The sequence below is a fragment of the Homarus americanus genome, unplaced genomic scaffold (genome assembly GCF_018991925.1).
Source record: "Homarus americanus isolate GMGI-L3 unplaced genomic scaffold, GMGI_Hamer_2.0 scaffold24260, whole genome shotgun sequence".
Taxonomy (NCBI): domain Eukaryota; kingdom Metazoa; phylum Arthropoda; class Malacostraca; order Decapoda; family Nephropidae; genus Homarus; species Homarus americanus.
Window position 1 is genome coordinate 8,626,948 of NW_024721079.1, and position 17,626 is coordinate 8,644,573.

Consider the following 17,626-nt stretch of genomic DNA (forward strand, 5'->3'; position numbering starts at 1 on the left):
TGGTCAGTATATCTCAGGTCACAGGTCCTTCAACAACACCCCTGGTACAGTGTCCCAAGTCACAGGTCCCTCCTCAACACCCCTGGTACAGTGTCCCAGGTAACAGGTCTCTCATCAACACCCCTGGTACAATGTCTCAGGTCACAGGTCTTCCATCAACACCCCTAGTACAGTGTCCCAAGTCACAGGTCTCTCATCAACACCCCTGGTACAATGTCTCAGGTCACAGGTCTCTCATCAACACCCCTGGTACAGTGTCCCAAGCCACAGGTCTCTCATCAACACCCCTGGTACAATGTCTCAGGTCACAGGTCTCTCATCAACACCTCTGGTACAATGTCTCAGGTCACAGGTCTCTCATCAACACCCCTGGTACAGTGTCCCACCTCTCATCAACACCCCTGTGCAGTGTCTTAGGTCTCTCAACAACACCCTGGTGCAGTGTCTCAGGTCTCTCATCAACACCCTGGTGCAGTGTCCAGATCACAGGTCTCTCAACACCCCTGGTACAGTGTCTCAGATCACAGGTCTCTCATCAACACCCCTGGTACAGTGTCTCAGGTCACAAGTCTCTCATCAACACCCCTGGTACAGTGTCTCAGGTCTCATCAACACCCCTGGTACAGTGTCTCAGGTCACAGGTCTCTCATCAACACCCCTGGTACAGTGTCTCAGGTCACAAGTCTCTGATCAACACCCCTGGTACAGTGTCTCAGGTCTCTCATCAACACCCCTGGTACAACGGCTCAGGTCCCAAGTCCCTCATCAACACCCCTGGTACAGTGTCTCAGGTCTCATCAACATCCCTAGTACAGTGTCTTGGGTCACAGGTCTCTCATCAAACCCCTGGTACAGTGTCTCAGGTCACAAGTCTCTCATCAACACCCCTGGTACAGTGTCTCAGGTCTCTCATCAACACCCTGGTACAGTGTCTCAGGTCACTCAACAACACCCCTGGTGCAGTGTCTAAGGTCACAGGTCTCATCAACACCCTGATACAATGTCTCAGGTCACAGGTCTCATCAACACCCCTGGTACAGTGTCCCAGGCACAGGTCTCATCAACACCCCTGGTACAATGTCTCAGGTCAGGTCTCTCATCAACATCCCTGGTAGAGTGTCCCAGGTCACAGGTCTCTCATCAACACCCCCTGGTACAGTGTCCCAGGCACAGGTCTCTCATCAACACCACTGGTACAGTGTCTCAGGTCACAGGTCTCATCAACACCCCTGGTACAACGGCTCAGGTCCAAGTCCCTCATCAACACCCCTAGTACAGTGTCTCGTCCCAAGTCCTCATCAACACCCCTGGTACAGTGTCTCAGGTCACAGGTCTCATCAACACCCTAGTACAGTGTCTCAGGTCACAGGTCTCTCATCAACATCCCTAGTACAACACCCCTAGTACAGTGTCTCAGGTCCCAAGTCCCTCATCAGTACCCCTAGTACAGTGTCTCAGGTCACAGGTCTCTCTCAGCACCCCTAGTACAGTGTCCCAGGTCACAAGTCCTCATCAACACCCATAGTACAGTGTCTCAGGTCTCATCAACATCCCTAGTACAGTGTCTTAGGTCACAGGTCACAGGTCTCTCATCAACCTAGTACAGTGTCTCCAGGTCCCAAGTCCCTCATCAGCACCCCTAGTACAGTGTCTCAGGTCACAGGTCTCTCATCAGCACCCCTAGTACAGTGTCCCAGGTCCCAAGTCCCTTATCAGCACCTAGTACAGTGTCTCAGGTCTCATCAACACCCCTGGTACAGTGTCTTAGGTCACAGGTCTCTCATCAACACCCCTAGTACAGTGTCTCAGGTCCCAAGTCCCTCATCAACCCCTAGTACAGTGTCTCAGGTCCCAAGTCCTCATCAGCACCCCCTAGTACAGTGTCTCAGGTCACAGGTCTCTCATCAGCACCCCTAGTACAGTGTCCCAGGTCACAAGTCCCTCATCAACACCCATAGTACAGTGTCTCAGGTCTCATCAACATCCCTAGTACAGTGTCTTAGGTCACAGGTCTCTCATCAACACCCCTAGTACAGTGTCTCAGGTCACAAGTCCCTCATCAACACCCCTAGTACAGTGTCTTAGGTCACAGGTCTCTCATCAACACCCCTAGTACAGTGTCTCAGGTCCCAAGTCCCTCATCAGCACCCCTAGTACAGTGTCTCAGGTCTCATCAACACCCCTGGTACAGTGTCTTCCTAACATTCACATAATACTGCATAAACAATTACTGTAGTAATCAAACATTACTTAATGCATAATACAGTATACAGTATTGTATTATGAATGGAAGCACCGACTTCTGTGAAAATAATAAACCTTTTTGAAATATACATAGTGAATAATTTATTTTTCAATAATTATTATTTTCTAGATATCCTTAATAAAAGAAGTACTTTCTTATCAATATACAGTACATATTTATCAATAATATATAGAAGTGCCTGATAAACAAATACAAATTACAATACTGTACTGAAGTGTACGCTGTCTTATGCCCTGTACAGTAACTACAGAATACCAATTATCAGAAATAATATAAAACTTAAAGAACTAAAGTAACTTTACTGTCTGTACAAATTGGTTCTTAAAGACTTAAATTTTGAACAGTGTAATGCAATTTATCTACCCATGTATAATTATCAATGGTTAAAAACAGAAATTTCATCTCAGAGAACAGGTACTATACAGTATTTGTAAGCTAAAAGGCATTTCCTCATCACTAACATGAATCAAATACAGTACTTCATAAATAAACAGATCAAGATAGTAAATTAAGTAAAAATAAATAAATAAGAAATAAATAAAAACATAACAAATAGTAGATGTAGTTAGACATAAAGAAAGTGCATGGGGAGTTAATCAGCTGAAAAATATACATAAACATACTTGACGAACTACAAGATGACAGAGTTAACTATGGAAGCCATCAGGGTGTGGATTCTCTAAGGCTTGTACTGCACATTCATATTTCCCCCCTAATTCGAGTACAGGTAGTAGTGACTTCAACTGTGGTATGAACAAAGCAGTCTAAATTGCCCTGGATCACTCTTACCTGTGGCTGAGTTGTCTTAGAAACTAGACCCAGCTGATAAACTTATTCACCTGCAGATTTGGCACCCCACCTTATTCCACTTGAAGAATCGGCACCCCAGCTTATTTCCTTGAAGATTAGGCTCCTCAACTTATTTTGCATGAAAATTAGGCTTCCCACTTATTTCACTTGGAAAAAATAGGTACCCCAGCTTATTTCACCTGATTATTAACCTCTCTATTACTATCTGGGTGGGGAGTTAGGTTGGGTTAGCTTAAGTTAGGTTAGGTTAGGTTAGCATTAGTGTGCTTAATCTTCAGGTGAAATAAGCTGGGCTGTCTCAACTTCAGGTGAAATAAGCTGGGTTGTCTCAACTTCAGGTGAATTAAGTTTAGTGCCTAAAATTCATGTGATATAAGCTGGGGTTGCTAATCTTGCAGTGAAATAAGCTGTGCATAATGCCAGGTAATCTTATAAACTTAATGAACCCATCTTTGAGAAACCAGACTAGAGAGCTTCCATTAATACAGTACAGCTTACACTACAGGTACAGTACAGGCGGCAAGACCATCTACAGTCATCCAAGGAGAGAAATAACAAACATGAATATAAGCGGGGCTGTGTGAGAGGAGCAGAGCTAAAGTGTCAAGCATACAAGTAAAGCTAGTGAGATTCCCAGCACAGGTACAGGGTATTATGAACACAAACAATCAATAGGATGCACAGAGAAGATAAAAGAATCGATGAACAAGATGACGATATACTAACAAACTACTAAGGAAATAAATTGCCCAGGAGGATAAAAAAAAAGAATGAGAAAGAGAATGAAAAACAAGTTTGATGGATGTATTATCATGGTCATAGTCTAGTAATACCTAGAGATATGAAACATGATACTGTAAAAGTTATTAGTACATACAGTATGAAGAAATGTACAGTACCCCAAAATGCAGGAAGTAAAGCAGATGGACTCACTATCTACACTGTGTATGAATGAAGGTAAGAGCATCACTGTTTACATCCTATTACAATGAAGACATTATCAGCTAAACACAGCAAGAACAATACAGTACTATCTTGACGGCATTATGGTACAAAGAGGAGTTATTTCTTACACCTCATGCCTCCATCCCACTCCACCTCTATCTGTTAAAGTATCTCCTTTGACCTCTACTGTACTCTACTCTCCTTTTTTCCCTTCTCCCATTCTCTCCCTAAAGAACTGTTGCCTCCCTCTCCCCTACTGCACTTACTACACAACCCCTGTACTGTACAAACCACCCTACTAACTTAGGCTCTTGTTATCCTACTCACATAGCAAAATATCAAACTCATGAAACCACTCCACGAATTCCACCACTACACAATACTGTATACATCTTCTGCCTTCTCTGCCATTCTAAATACTGTACCCCCATACACTTTGCTACTTCTCTCCACCTTCCATTTATAGTCATCCTAAAAGTAATTAATTTCTAAAGCTTGAATTTAAGGTCATTCTACTTCATTCCATGTCCATGTACCACTGCCATCTGTCATGGTAGGAAGTACTATAGTCCCCCTCACTTTCATCTTTACCCCCAAGTTTGCATTCCTTCTGAGTGATGCTGCCTTACACTTCAGTAATCCTCTCCCTGATTGCACCCTCTATTGTACAGTATGTACTATATTATTCTTACCTAACATCACTCCCAAATACAGTTCTGTACAGGGTATTCTATTTACTGTACTAAAGTGAGAACAGCATTACCCACATCATTAATAGCATTACTAGCTACAGCATCAACATAAGAAGCAAATATAAAGTACTGTGCTGTAGAAGAGTGGTACAGTAACAAGACTATGAGAAGAAACATAAAGGTATGCTGGAGAAGCTTACAAGACTCTACATCCTCAAGTAAAAGCTAGAAGAACTGCAAGTACACCAAGTATGACAAGTGAGTGAGTGTGTTAATCATCAGAGAATTAGAGAGAGACTGGGAAGGAGGGAGGGAGAACATCCACTTACCGGGCCTGGCTTGGAGGGTGTCTGTGTGCCAATAGACTCCCGCACCACCTTGCGTCCGTCCTCATCCTCTGCCACCTCTGTGTTTTGCTTGATTTGCTGTAAAAGCAGACTCCCATGATAATATATCACCCAGAATGGTCACACATAAGCAATACAGTATCTTTAAAAATGGAAAAATGGGATAACATTTTGCTATTTAAAATAGTATTTATTTCTAATTAAAAGACTGAGAGGGACAGCTGATAAGTGCAACAGCAAACAAAGAAACCAAAAGTAATAACTTCATAGTCTTATAATCTTTTCATAACAAGAAAATGTGTACAAATTGTGGATGACCCGTCACTGGCTGAGGGCTAAGTAACTACCAGTGTACCTGTATACAAATTATGAGGAACCCTGAGGGATCTCACCGGGGAGTCAGACAACATTGGGGATGGATGGCCCAACAGACAGACTAACAACACAGCTCAAAATCATATCTCTCCAACCCTTTGAATGCTATTTGTGACCTTGACCTCTAATGTACAAATCTAAGTTCTTGTTCACAAAACAGTCTGACAATGATACATAAATGTTTGATCTTTCATTACACTGTTAAGGACAGTTGAAAAGTTGCAGAACAATGAAAATTTTTCTTTAACTCAAAGTGTATCTCTAATGTCAATCCCTGGGCCAAAGATGTGGTTCTTGTTTGCAACACTACACACTGCTTCTACATAAGACACAAGAAAACACACTACACAAATGAGGGAGACCCCTTACTGGTGTTACCATCATGAGGTACATCTGGGGAGCATGTGAACAAAAAATCTTAAAGCATTCATCTGCATTAAGGAGGACTCTAACAGACAACAAGTACAGTTGTGTATCACTACTAGTGACCAAGTCTTGTATTTCAGAAATTACAAATTATACAAACTGAGATCCCCTTATTGATTTTACCTTCAGAAGGAACAGTGAGGGGTCTTGGGGATACTGTACAGGAATTAAGTGGTTTCCTTGGGTTGTTTATCTTTGTTTAGGAGGAAACAAGCAAAAAAAGAGTTAACACAGACAGACAAACGTTCAGACACACAGACGACATGACTCATGACACTAAGGAATTGATCCAGAAATCCCATTTCATAGTCATGACTGGACTGGTGACTCATGTACTGTATACTGTACTAAGACAAGTTTATGAGGTGAAAACCCAGAGTTCTTAAGACCCATCTAGACACTGCAACTATTCTGAAAATCAATGTTTAGCCCCCAACTCACCCGGGACTTTATAAACCAGATGGATACAAAATTTACCAATATCCTTGTACTGTACTGTAGTTATGTTTTACAATCTGACATAACATAGAAGACCCGACCTCAGTAACCTCTGACATGTGGTTCCCAAACAAGGACCAGTTATTTCCTTGATTAAGAATAAAAGGCAATTTATTTGATGTGAAATTCTACCTAGCCAGACAGAACTAGCCAACAGCTTGCTGAACCTCACTGATGATGATCATGGATGGAGTGGATGTGTCTGAGTGGTGGCAAAGATTCACAGCATTCTGCCTTCTGTTTTGGACTTATATATCCAACAGGTCTTTTAAAACCCAGGAATGAGAGGAAGGTATAAACTAATTTTGGGCTTAATTACTCTTATTAGATGGGACCTGGGAATAATGTACAGTACCTTTCACCCCACACACTTGTCTGACCATATACAGTACAGCATCAGTTGTCTGCACCAGGAACTACCATATAAAAAAGTATCAACTCAAAAAACCTCATACTGGTACCCCGTACTCACTCTTTAAAAATAAAATTGAATAAAATATTTTTTTCACCAGAATAAAGATTTAAAATAAGACAAACCAACTAAAAATGCATTGTATGAAATGCTTCTTGTTTCATAAAAAAACATAGGTACAGTATTAAAAAAAATAATCTGAAAATTGAAACTTTATCTAGTAATAATACACATTCATAGGAACTGTCATCAAAATATTTATAGATATAGAGGAGTAACAAACGAAACTACCCTGTACTACTGCCTCAGAAATCACCAGTTTACCACAGGTGGACTTACACCCAGGGGTCATGGGAATTTAAAGTACAGTACAGTACTGTACATAGGATTTCCAAGAGTCATTTATCTTAATTTGGGAGGATTTAAGCAGAAAAAAGTGAAAAGACAGAAGCCAGACCAAATATTTTAAGAGATTTATATTATGTAAAGTAGGGAACCCCAAGTGAATTTAATTTTGAAAAGAATATCAAGAGATCATGACAATAAAAAAATATTAAAAAGTGGTTTCCTAAGACTTAAGTTCCCTGAGGAAGAATCAATGGACAACCACTAGTGATCCAAGGTCAGTGTGTAGCAATGACAAATTATGAAAATCATTTGGGTCCCCTACTTCTTTCACCTTAAAACAGGATACCAAGGTTGTGGGCATTAGGAACATAACTTACAGTACCTGTATTCCTGGGTTATTTATTATAGTTAAAGAAAAACCCGAGTAGAAAAAAATTAAATAAACAAGAGAGGTGGATGGATTCACAGATGATGAGTCATGACCAGGCGCAGAGCATCAATTAGTTTACTAAAAATAAATGCACGTTCCTCCCACAGTGTTGCTCGAGACAGAGGCTGCAGAGGTGTACATTAGGAAATGAATTAATATTAAGGTCCAGGTAGGTAGTAAGCAGCTACCAAACAGGGAGGTACTACCACCTGGGAAGATATTGGAAGCATAATGTGTTGTCTAATGGTAGACCCTGCTGCCATATGGCATCACGAAAATTGTGACCAAGTCCCAGGTTGCTGAACTGACTTTCTGCCTCAATTACACACAATTGCAGGGTCTCAATTGTTGCTCTTACTATTGACAACACAACATATATAGAGTACATTGTTTCTCACTTTTGATCTTTTTTTCTTTATGGTTCTTTATTATTACTATTATATTATTTTTAATTTGTTTTTATTTTATTATAAATTTCACTTAATATGAATAATAATTATTATTATTTTTATTATTATCAAATTTTTGCCCCCCAGACCCCGATGTGGGTCAGTGACCTGTGCCCGGGTGGACTAATCCCCGTAAAAAAAAATAATAAAAATAAAATAAAAAGTTAATGACATAACAATAAAGGCTGCACAGTATTTAAAATAATTCAATATTTATGACATGAATAACAGGAGACACCAGTGAAGTAAGGTGCTGTTATTTTTATTTACGGTACTATACTTTATTTTATTTTATTAGGGGGGGGGGTGAGGGGGTGAGTGTTTGAAGCCTCCAAAGTATAATGTTTTCCCTCACACTGAGGGTGAGAGAAAAAGTGGAGATGGGAGAGAGAAGATGGGGAAAGGACATGAATAATAATAATAATAATAATAATAATAATAATAATAATAATAATAATAATAATAATAATAATAATAATAATAATAATAATAATAATAATAATAATAATAATAATAATATCACTTTTTTGCAGTCATTTTCCACTTATGGATTTGTGAATTATATTATCATTATTCATGGATGTGTTGTCCTATACTTTACTACAGTATCTGGAGGTCAACAGTGTCCAGGGGATTCAGTAAATGACCAACATGACATTTAACCTTACAGTATTTGAGGGAGGCAGTGTAACAACCTCAGTCATTTATTAAGACAAGGGCATTGGAAACCACCATACCATGAGAACAACACATCCTCGTGATATACAAACCAAGCTTATACAGTATCTTGAGGTGAAGAAACAACAGCACCAAAACTTGTGATTTAATAAATGACTTGTTGGTCATCACAGTGAAGCCTGAGGTTAGATGGATAGCTGTAATTTGCATTGACAGTTCACTTAAACACAGAGCAAAGTAGAGTAGCTGGCACATGTGATCTGAAACTGTACTCTCAGATGTTATTCACAGGAACAACTGTCTTAATTGTATCAGAATTATGAATACATAAGCACCATTTTCTAGGCCCCTCTCTCCTCTCACTCTGTCCCTGGTCATCACAATATCATAAACATTGTGGTAGTTGAGGGGTAGACAAGGAGAGGTAGAATAAGGAGAAGGAAGGAAGGAGGATAACATTGAGGAGAGGAGGTAAATAAATAATACAAAGCAAAATAAACACTTAAGAGTCTATGGCTATTGTTGACTGGTAAATAAGGTGGTAGCTTGTGTTCCCAGGTTATATCTCACCTAAGATACAGTACTGTACATGCAAATTCATGAAATAACCATACATGTATATGAAGGACTAAAAGTTGTGGGTAAGATTGGCAGTAAATGTGACCTGAAAACATTTACAATGTATGTGCCCATAAGAGGGTTCACAGCAGCAGGTGGTCGACAACTTAATGACACTTTTACTTACGCATTTGGGCCGCCTGCTAAGGCTGAGCTAAAGAAATAAAAGGAACTAAGTAAAATGCTTTAAATTTTCAGAAAAATGTCAGTGCACAAGTTGTGGATAACTATGATAATATTGTGAAAATCATTTAAATACCTTGATATTGTAATTTGGCATATAGTGTTGTAGCAACAGAGGGGTACAAATATTCTTTGTTCTACAATGAAAGCTTTACAGTTAATCCTGACAACAAATATCAGAGTCAAGGTATAAATCCCCTTATTGAGCAGTGGGGCAAGATTTGACAACACCAAGAGCAACATCCTAACAGGGGACACCTAATCCTGGGCAGGTAATCTCTATGACTCAGTACTGTACTAACATGAGCCATCACGACGCTTTTCTAATTAGTGTCGGAAACTCTCTTAAGAACAACAGAGGCTAAAGGCTTTGAACATCATACAAACATTATCCAGACAATAAGACAGTACAAAATTGGTCAAACAATATCTAAATCCCTCCAACTACCACATATGGTAACTGCTTTGTCCTAAGCATAAAGAGGAACATTTAAAGTTGAGCAAGCAGTAGTGGGCTAACCTGCAGCTTGGCAAGTGGGATGATGTCACAGTTCTGTGGTCGGTGCCAGACAGTCTTCTGTGACGTGGCGTTGTAGTAGTAGAACCTCGACGTGTTGGTGTCGAACAATTCCCACCACTGGTTGTCATCGAACTTTTTCCTGTTGAGGGGACAAACAACACACTTAGTCTAGCAAATAATCAATGCCGTAAGCACTTTGACACAACTACTGTACTATGAAATATGTACAGTACAGCATATAACAGCACCAATGATACATAAACCATGCTGTGAAGGACATCCTATTATCATTGTAATCACACAAATAGCAAAAATACATAAAAGAAATTATACTCTCACTGAAGTTTTTATTTTGATACGAGTACAGTACAAGAGATAAACTAATGCAGACATAATAAATCCTTACAAAGTTTAACTGACTCTAGGATGGAGGAGGAACCATATACATATCAAGTGACCACCACCACCACCAAGTAACATGCCTCTAAAACACCTCTACCCTTCAGGTAAACTCCATCCCAGGTGAAAAAACTAAGCCTAAACTCATTATAGTTATCAAAACCTTGTACAGTAGAGTATAAATAATATATATGTCTGCAACTTTTTACTTGTCACTTAACTCTACAATCATAGCACTCAAGTAATAAGTCTTTCCCCCTGACGGCGTGCAAGTTGTCATGTTCTTTACTGGACACCTTTTTAGAGTTAACCTTTATGGTAAATAGAAGGGATCACCTTAAGATTAGCCCCACAGCATATTTCACCTAAAGATTAACCATCCTAATGCTAGTCTAATCTAACCATCCTAATAACCTAACCTAATTCATCTTAATGTAACCTTACCTCCTATAATCTCATCTAACCTAACCCAATTTAACTACCCTAGCCTAATCTACCCTAACTTCTTAAAGTAGAATTAGTATGTTTGACCCCTTCACCAATGGAGTGTCACTTTCAGCATCTTATTTAGCTGACGCCAGACGATTTTACTCAGCACAGAGAGACCCCGTGCACAAGGGGGTTAATCATCAGGTGAAATAAGCTGGGGTTGCTAATTTTCAGGTGATCCCAAAGAATATCTACAGCAGTGATCTAAACACACCACACCTGACCATACCACACCTGTAAAAATACAAACTGACACACCTACACCTGACTTCATACCACTACAAACTGACACACCCACCCTGACTTCCCACTACAGAGAATACAAACTGACATACCTACACCTGACTACACCCACACCTGTAAGACATACCTACATCTGACTTCATTACACCTGTAAAAATACAAACTGACACACCTACACCTGACTTCATACCACACCTGTAAGACATACCTACATCTGTAAGACATACCTACACCTGTAAAACATACCTACACCTGACATTATAACACACCTGTGGGAATACAAATTGGCTACAGTATATGCGTATGGTATGTGACGAACAGTGGGGGAAGACCTTGGTGTCCCATCTTACACACCTGTTACTGTTATTACACGCATGTGACTGTTAATACACACGTTACTGTTATTCCACACATGCTACTGTTATTGCACACGTAACTGTTATTACACACATGACTTAATGCACACCTGTTATTGTTATTCCATACGTTACGGTTATTACACACGAAAGAATGCCAGTGTGACACCGCCTTTACTGTTAACACACATGTTACACACACCTGTTACAACACACCTGAGTGAAATTATTGGAGAGGCAGTCTGAAGAAATTAACCATTGCCAACAATTAATAAAATCTAGAAGTGGGCGTGATGGTGGGCGTGGGCGTGATGATGGTGTGGGCATGATGGTGGCGTGGGCATGATGGTGGCGTAGGCATGATGGTGGTGTGAGCGTGATGATGGTGTGGGCATGATGGTGGTGTGAGCATGATGATGGTGTGCGCATGATGATGGTGTGGGCATGGTGGTGGTGTGGGCATGATAGTGGTGGTGTGGGCGCGATGGTGGTGTGGGCGCGATGGTGGTGTGTGGGCAACGATGGTGGTGTGTGGCACCACGGTGGTGGGTGCGATGGGTGGTGTGGGCGTGATGGTAGTCTGGGCGTGATGGTGGTGGGCGCGATGGTGGTGTGGGCGTTGATGGTGGTGTGGGCGCGATGGTGGTGTAAGGATGCGATGGTGGTGTGGGGCATGATGGTGGTGTGGGCGTGATAGTGGAGTGGACATAATGATGGTGTGGGCGTGATGGTGGTCTGGGCATGATGGTGGTGTGGGCATGATGGTGTGTAATCATGATGGTGGTGTGGACGTGTTATTGGTGTGGGCATGATGATGGTAGGTATGATGATGGTGTGGGCATGATTGGTGTGGGTATGATGATGGTGTAGGTATGATGGTGTAGGTATGATGGTGGTGTGGGCATGATGGTGGTGTGGGTATGATGATGGTGTGGGTATGATGGTGGTGTGGGCATGATGGTGGTGTGGGTATGATGGTGGTGTGGGCATGATGATGGTGTGGGTATGATGATGGTGTGGGTATGATGGTAGTGTGGGTATGATGATGGTGTGGGTATGATGGTAGTGTAGGTATGATGATGGTGTGGGTATGATGGTAGTGTAGGTATGATGATGGTGTGGGTATGATGATAGTGTGGGCGTGTCAGTGGTGTGGGCATGATGGTGTGTAATCATGATGGTGGTGTGGACGTGTTATTGGTGTGGGCATGATGGTAGGTGTGGGTATGATGATGGGTGGGCATGATGGTAGTGTAGGTATGATGATGTAGGTATGATGGTGGTGTAGGTATGATGGTGGTGTGGGCATGATGGTGGTGGGCATGATGGTGGTGTGGGCATGATGATGGTGTGGGTATGATGGTGGTGTGGGTATGATGATGGTGTGGGCATGATGATGGTGAGGTATGAGGATGGTGGGGCATGATGGTGGTGTGGGCATGAGCGTGTGGGCTGATGATGGTGTGGGTATGATGGTGGTGTGGGTATGATGATGGTGTAGGTATGATGGTGTAGGTATAATGGTGGTGTGGGCAGATGGTGGGATGATGGTGGTGTGGGCATGATGATGGTGTGGGTATGATGGTGGTGTGGGTATGATGGTGGTGTGGGTATGATGATGGTGTGCATGATGGTGGTGTAGGCATGATGATGGTGTGTGGACATGATGGTGGTGTATGATGGTGTGGTATGATGATGGTGTAGGTATGGATGGTGTAGGCATGATGGTGGTGTGGGCATGATGATGGTGTGGGCATGATGATGGTGTGGGCAGATGGTGGTGTGGGCATGATGGTGTGGGTATGATAGTGTGTGGGCATGATGATGGTGTGGGTATGATGATGGTGTGGGTATGATGGTAGTGTAGGTATGATGATGGTGTGGGTATGATGATAGTGTGGGCGTGTCAGTGGTGTGGGCGTGGGGTCTCCGCAGTGGTTCTGTGACATATCACTTGACAACCAAGTATGAACACACCCCCCCAAGGAAAGCGTCTCCCTCCCTTCCTCACCAAAACACACATTTCTCTCCTTATCAAGTTTCATTATTACACTAACTGGCAACACAACACACTGGAAAGTTCCCGGATGTTAGTGTTATTTTCTGCTATTTCACTTATTTTCACCTCGAGTCCTTTTTTGCCACCGTACACCCGCCTCTCTGTTCCAGCACGTGAGGGATATAAGAGCCAAATTTAAGTCTAATTATCACTAAATTGAAGAAATTTCACTTCTTTCAGAATTTTTTTGTTTTATGTACATCTGTTATTTGGCGCTAACTTGTGCTGTAAGTTTCACTTGTTGAGGCGATGACGTCACTTCCAGTTAAGATAGTGGATGTTTTGTGAGGGTGTTTTGTGTGTGTGTTGGGGTGTTTGTGTGTGTTGGGGTGTTTGTGTGTGTTGGGGGTGTTGTGTGTGTTGGGGGGTGTTTGTGTGTGTTGGGGTGTTGTGTGTGTTGGGGGTGTTTGTGTGTGTTGGGGTGTTGTGTGTGTTGGGGGTGTTGTGTGTGTTGGGGGTGTTTGTGTGTGTTGGGGTGTTGTGTGTGTTGGGGGTGTTTGTGTGTGTGTTGGGGTGTTTGTGTGTGTTGGGGGTGTTTGTGTGTTGGGGGTGTTTGTGTGTGTTGGGGTGTTGTGTGTGTTGGGGGTGTTTGTGTGTGTTGGGGGTGTTTGTGTGTGTGTTGGGGTGTTTGTGTGTGTTGGGGGTGTTTGTGTGTGTTGGGGTGTTTGTATGTGTTGGGGTGTTTGTGTGTGTTGGGGTGTTTGTGTGTGTTGGGGTGTTTGTGTGTGTTGGGGTGTTTGTATGTGTTGGGAGTGTTTGTATGTGTTGGGGTGTTTGTGTGTGTTGGGGGTGTTTGTATGTGTGGGGTGTTTGTATGTGTTAGGGGTGTTTGTGTGTGTTAAGTGTTTGTGTGTGTTGGGGTGTTTGTGTGTGTGTTGGGGTGTTTGTGTGTGTTGGGGTGTTTGTGTGTTAGAGGTGTTTGTGTGTGTTGGGAGGTGTTTGTATGTGTTGGGGTGTTGTGTGTGTGTTGGGGGTGTTGTATGTGTTAGGGGTGTTTGTATGTGTTGAAGTGTTTGTATGTGTTGGGGTGTTTGTATGTGTTAGGGTGTTTATTGTGTGTTGGGGTGTTTGTATGTGTTGGGGTGTTTGTATGTGTTGGGGGTGTTGTATGTTGAGGTGTTTGTGTGTGTTAGGGGTGTTTGTGTGTGTTGGGGAGTGTTTGTGTGTGTTGGGGGGTGTTTGTGTGTGTTAGGGGTGTTTGTGTGTGTTAGAGTGTTTGTGTGTGTTGGGGTGTTTGTATGTGTTGGGGTGTTGTGTGTGTGTTAGGGGGTGTTGTGTGTGTTGGGGGTGTTGTGTGTGTGTTGGGGGTGTTTGTATGTGTTGGGGTGTTTGTGTGTGTGGGGTGTTTGTGTGTTGGGGTGTTTGTGTGTGTTGGGGTGTTTGTAGTGTGTTGGGGGGTGTTTGTGTGTTGGTGTTTGTGTGTGTTGGGGTGTTTGTATGTGTTGGGGTGTTTGTGTGTGTTGGGGGTGTTTGTGTGTGTGTTGGGGGGTGTTTGTGTGTGTTGGGGGTGTTTGTGTGTGTTGGGGTGTTGTGTGTGTTAGGGTGTTTGTATGTGTTGGGGTGTTTGTGTGTGTGTTGGGGGTGTTTGTGTGTGTTGGGTGTTTGTGTGTGTGTTGGGGTGTTTGTATGTGTTAGGTGTTTGTGTGTTTGGGGTGTTTGTGTGTGTTGGGGTGTTTGTATGTGTTGGGGTGTTTGTGCATGTTGGGGGTGTTTGTGTGTTGGGTGTTTGTGTGTGTGTGTTGGGGTGTTTGTGTGTGTGTGTGTTGGGGTGTTTGTGTGTGAGTGTGTTGGGGTGTTTGTGTGTGGGGTGTTTGTGTGTGTGTTGGGGTGTTTGTGAGTGTGTGTTGGGGTGTTTGTGAGTGTGTGTGTGTTGAGTTGTGTATGTGTGTTGGGGGTGTTGTATGTGTTGGGGGTGTTGGGGGTGTTTGTGTGTTGGGGAGTTTATGTGTGTGTGTTGGGGTGTTTGTGTGTGTTGGGGTGTTTGTATGTGTTGGGGGTGTTGTGTGTGTGTGTGTTGGGGGTGTTTGTGTGTGTTGGGGTGTTTGTGTGTGTTGGGGTGTTTGTGTGTGTGTGTTGGGGGTGTTTGTGTGTGAGTGCATTGGTGTTTGTGTGTGTGTTGTTGGGGTGTTTGTGTGTGTTGGGGTGTTTGTGTGTGTTGGGGGGTGTTTGTGTGTGTGTTGGGTGTGTGTGTGTGTGTTGGGGTGTTTGTGTGTGTCTGTGTGTGTTGGGGGTGTTTGTGTGTGTTGGGGTGTTTGTGTGTGTTGGGGTGTTTGTGTGTTGGGGGTGTTTGTGTGTGTGTGTTGGGTGTGTGTGTGTGTTGGGGTGTTTGTGTGTTCTGTGTGTTGGGGGTGTTTGTGTGTGTGTGTTGGGTGTGTGTTTGTGTTGGGGTGTGTGTTTGTGTTGGGGTGTTTGTGTGTGGGTGTGTGTTTGTGTTGGGGGTGTTGTGTGTGTGTGTGTTGGGGTGTTTGTGTGTGAGTGTGGTGGGGGTGTTTGTGTGTGTTGGGGTGTTTGTGTGTGTGTGTTGGGGAGTTTGTGTGTGGAGTGTGTTGGGGTGTTTGTGAGTGTGTGTTGGGAGTTTGTGTGTGTGTTTGGGGAGTTTGTGTGTGAGTGTGTTGGGGGTGTTTGTGTGTGTGTTCAGGGGTGTTTGTGAGTGTGTGTGTTGGGGGAGTTTGTGTGTGTGTGTGTGTGTGTGTTGGGGGAGTGTGTGTGTGTGTTGGGGATGTGTGTGTGTGTGTGGGGGGGTTTGTGTGTGTGTGTGTTGGGGGTTTGTGTGTGTGTGTGTGTTGGGGGTTTGTGTGTGTGTGTGTGTTGGGGGTTTGTGTGTGTGTGTGTGCAGGAGTTTGTGTGTGTGTGTGTGTGTTGGGGGTTTGTGTGTGTGTGTGTGTGTTGAGGTTGTGTGTGTGTGTGTGTTGGGGAGTTTGTGTGTGTGTGTGTGTTGGGGGAGTTTGTGTGTGTGTGTGTGGGGAGTTTGTGTGTGTGTGTGTTGGGGGAGTTTGTGTGTGTGTTGGAGGTTTGTGTGTGGGGGCTTAGCATGTATGTGGAAGTTGGTGTGTGTGGAGGGGTTAGCGTGTGTGGTGGGGGTTAGCGTGTGTGTGGGGGGGCGTGAGTGTGTGTGGGGGGCAGGTGAGTGTGTGTGGGGGGGCAGGTGAGGTGTGTGTGAGGGGGGGCAGGTGGTGTGTGTGGGGGCGGTGGTGTGTGGGGGGGCAGGTGGTGTGTGTGTGGGGGGCAGTGGGTGTGTGTGTGGGGGGGGGGAGGTGTGTGTGTGGGGGGGGGCGGAGTGGTGTGTGTGGGGGGCGAGTGAGTGTGTGTGTGTGGGGGGGCAGTGGTGTGTGTGGGGGGGGGGGGGGCAGTGGAGTGTGTGTGGGGGTGGGGGCAGGTGGTGTGTGGGGGGAGGCCAGTGTGTGGAGGTGGAAGGAGTCAACACACACAAACTAACAACTAAAGGTGTGGATTTGAGTCACCTGAAATACTGTGCAGAAGGAATCCTTTTGTCGCTGTCTACAACACACTGTTCTCACTCTCTGTCTCCACGTGGGACAGAGATCGTCCTACTATTACCAGTATTATTAGTATTATTATTATTATTATTATTATTATAAATATTGTTGATAGCATTATTATTATTAATATTATTATTATTATTATTATTGTTGTAGCATTATTATTATTATTATTATTATTATTATTATTATTATTGTATTATCATTAGCATTGGTGTTATTATTTATTATTGTTGATGTTTTATTACCTCTGACAACAATACTGTATCTCCAAACAAACCGTCATAATTCTTTCTGGTTCCACACACAGGAGAAAATGTGTTGTACCTGTGTTTTCTTTTCTTTTTGGTATCATGACTACAGAAAATATTGTGCTGTTAAAGATTTTTAGGTAAGTTTAGGATAATTTCACTATTTGACTCAGCAGTTAATGTAGGTAGTAATATCGTCACAATGCTTACAGTAACGTGGTGTTCAATGGTTAGGGACCCAGGCGGCAGCTTTAAGAACTTTGACCTTACACCAATTCAACCCAAATTATAAGGTGTAACATACCTCTAACATAACAATCTGACTCTAAACT

The 17,626-nt window shown here is 43.0% G+C and overlaps 1 protein-coding gene and 1 long non-coding RNA gene across 12 annotated transcripts in view; one reads left to right on the forward strand and one right to left on the reverse strand.

Moving 5' to 3' along the window:
- LOC121861534 (rho GTPase-activating protein 39-like) overlaps positions 1–17,626 on the reverse strand; it is a 141,812-nt gene that overhangs the window by 46,190 nt on the left and 77,996 nt on the right. For 6 of the 11 annotated variants that reach the window (XM_042359374.1, XM_042359373.1, XM_042359371.1 and 3 more), the window contains exons 3-5: positions 9,998–10,136; positions 9,422–9,448; positions 5,043–5,138 (exon numbers count right to left, since the gene is read on the reverse strand). In XM_042359374.1, the coding sequence (XP_042215308.1) occupies positions 5,043–5,138; positions 9,422–9,448; positions 9,998–10,136 (262 nt within the window). The remainder of the gene's footprint in view (positions 1–5,042; positions 5,139–9,421; positions 9,449–9,997; positions 10,137–17,626) is intronic. The other 5 variants (XM_042359377.1, XM_042359376.1, XM_042359375.1 and 2 more) reach the window with 1 other exon arrangement.
- LOC121861536 lies at positions 487–733 on the forward strand. Its single transcript, XR_006088042.1, has 3 exons — positions 487–602; positions 635–675; positions 717–733. It is a non-coding gene; the product is annotated as an uncharacterized LOC121861536 (long non-coding RNA).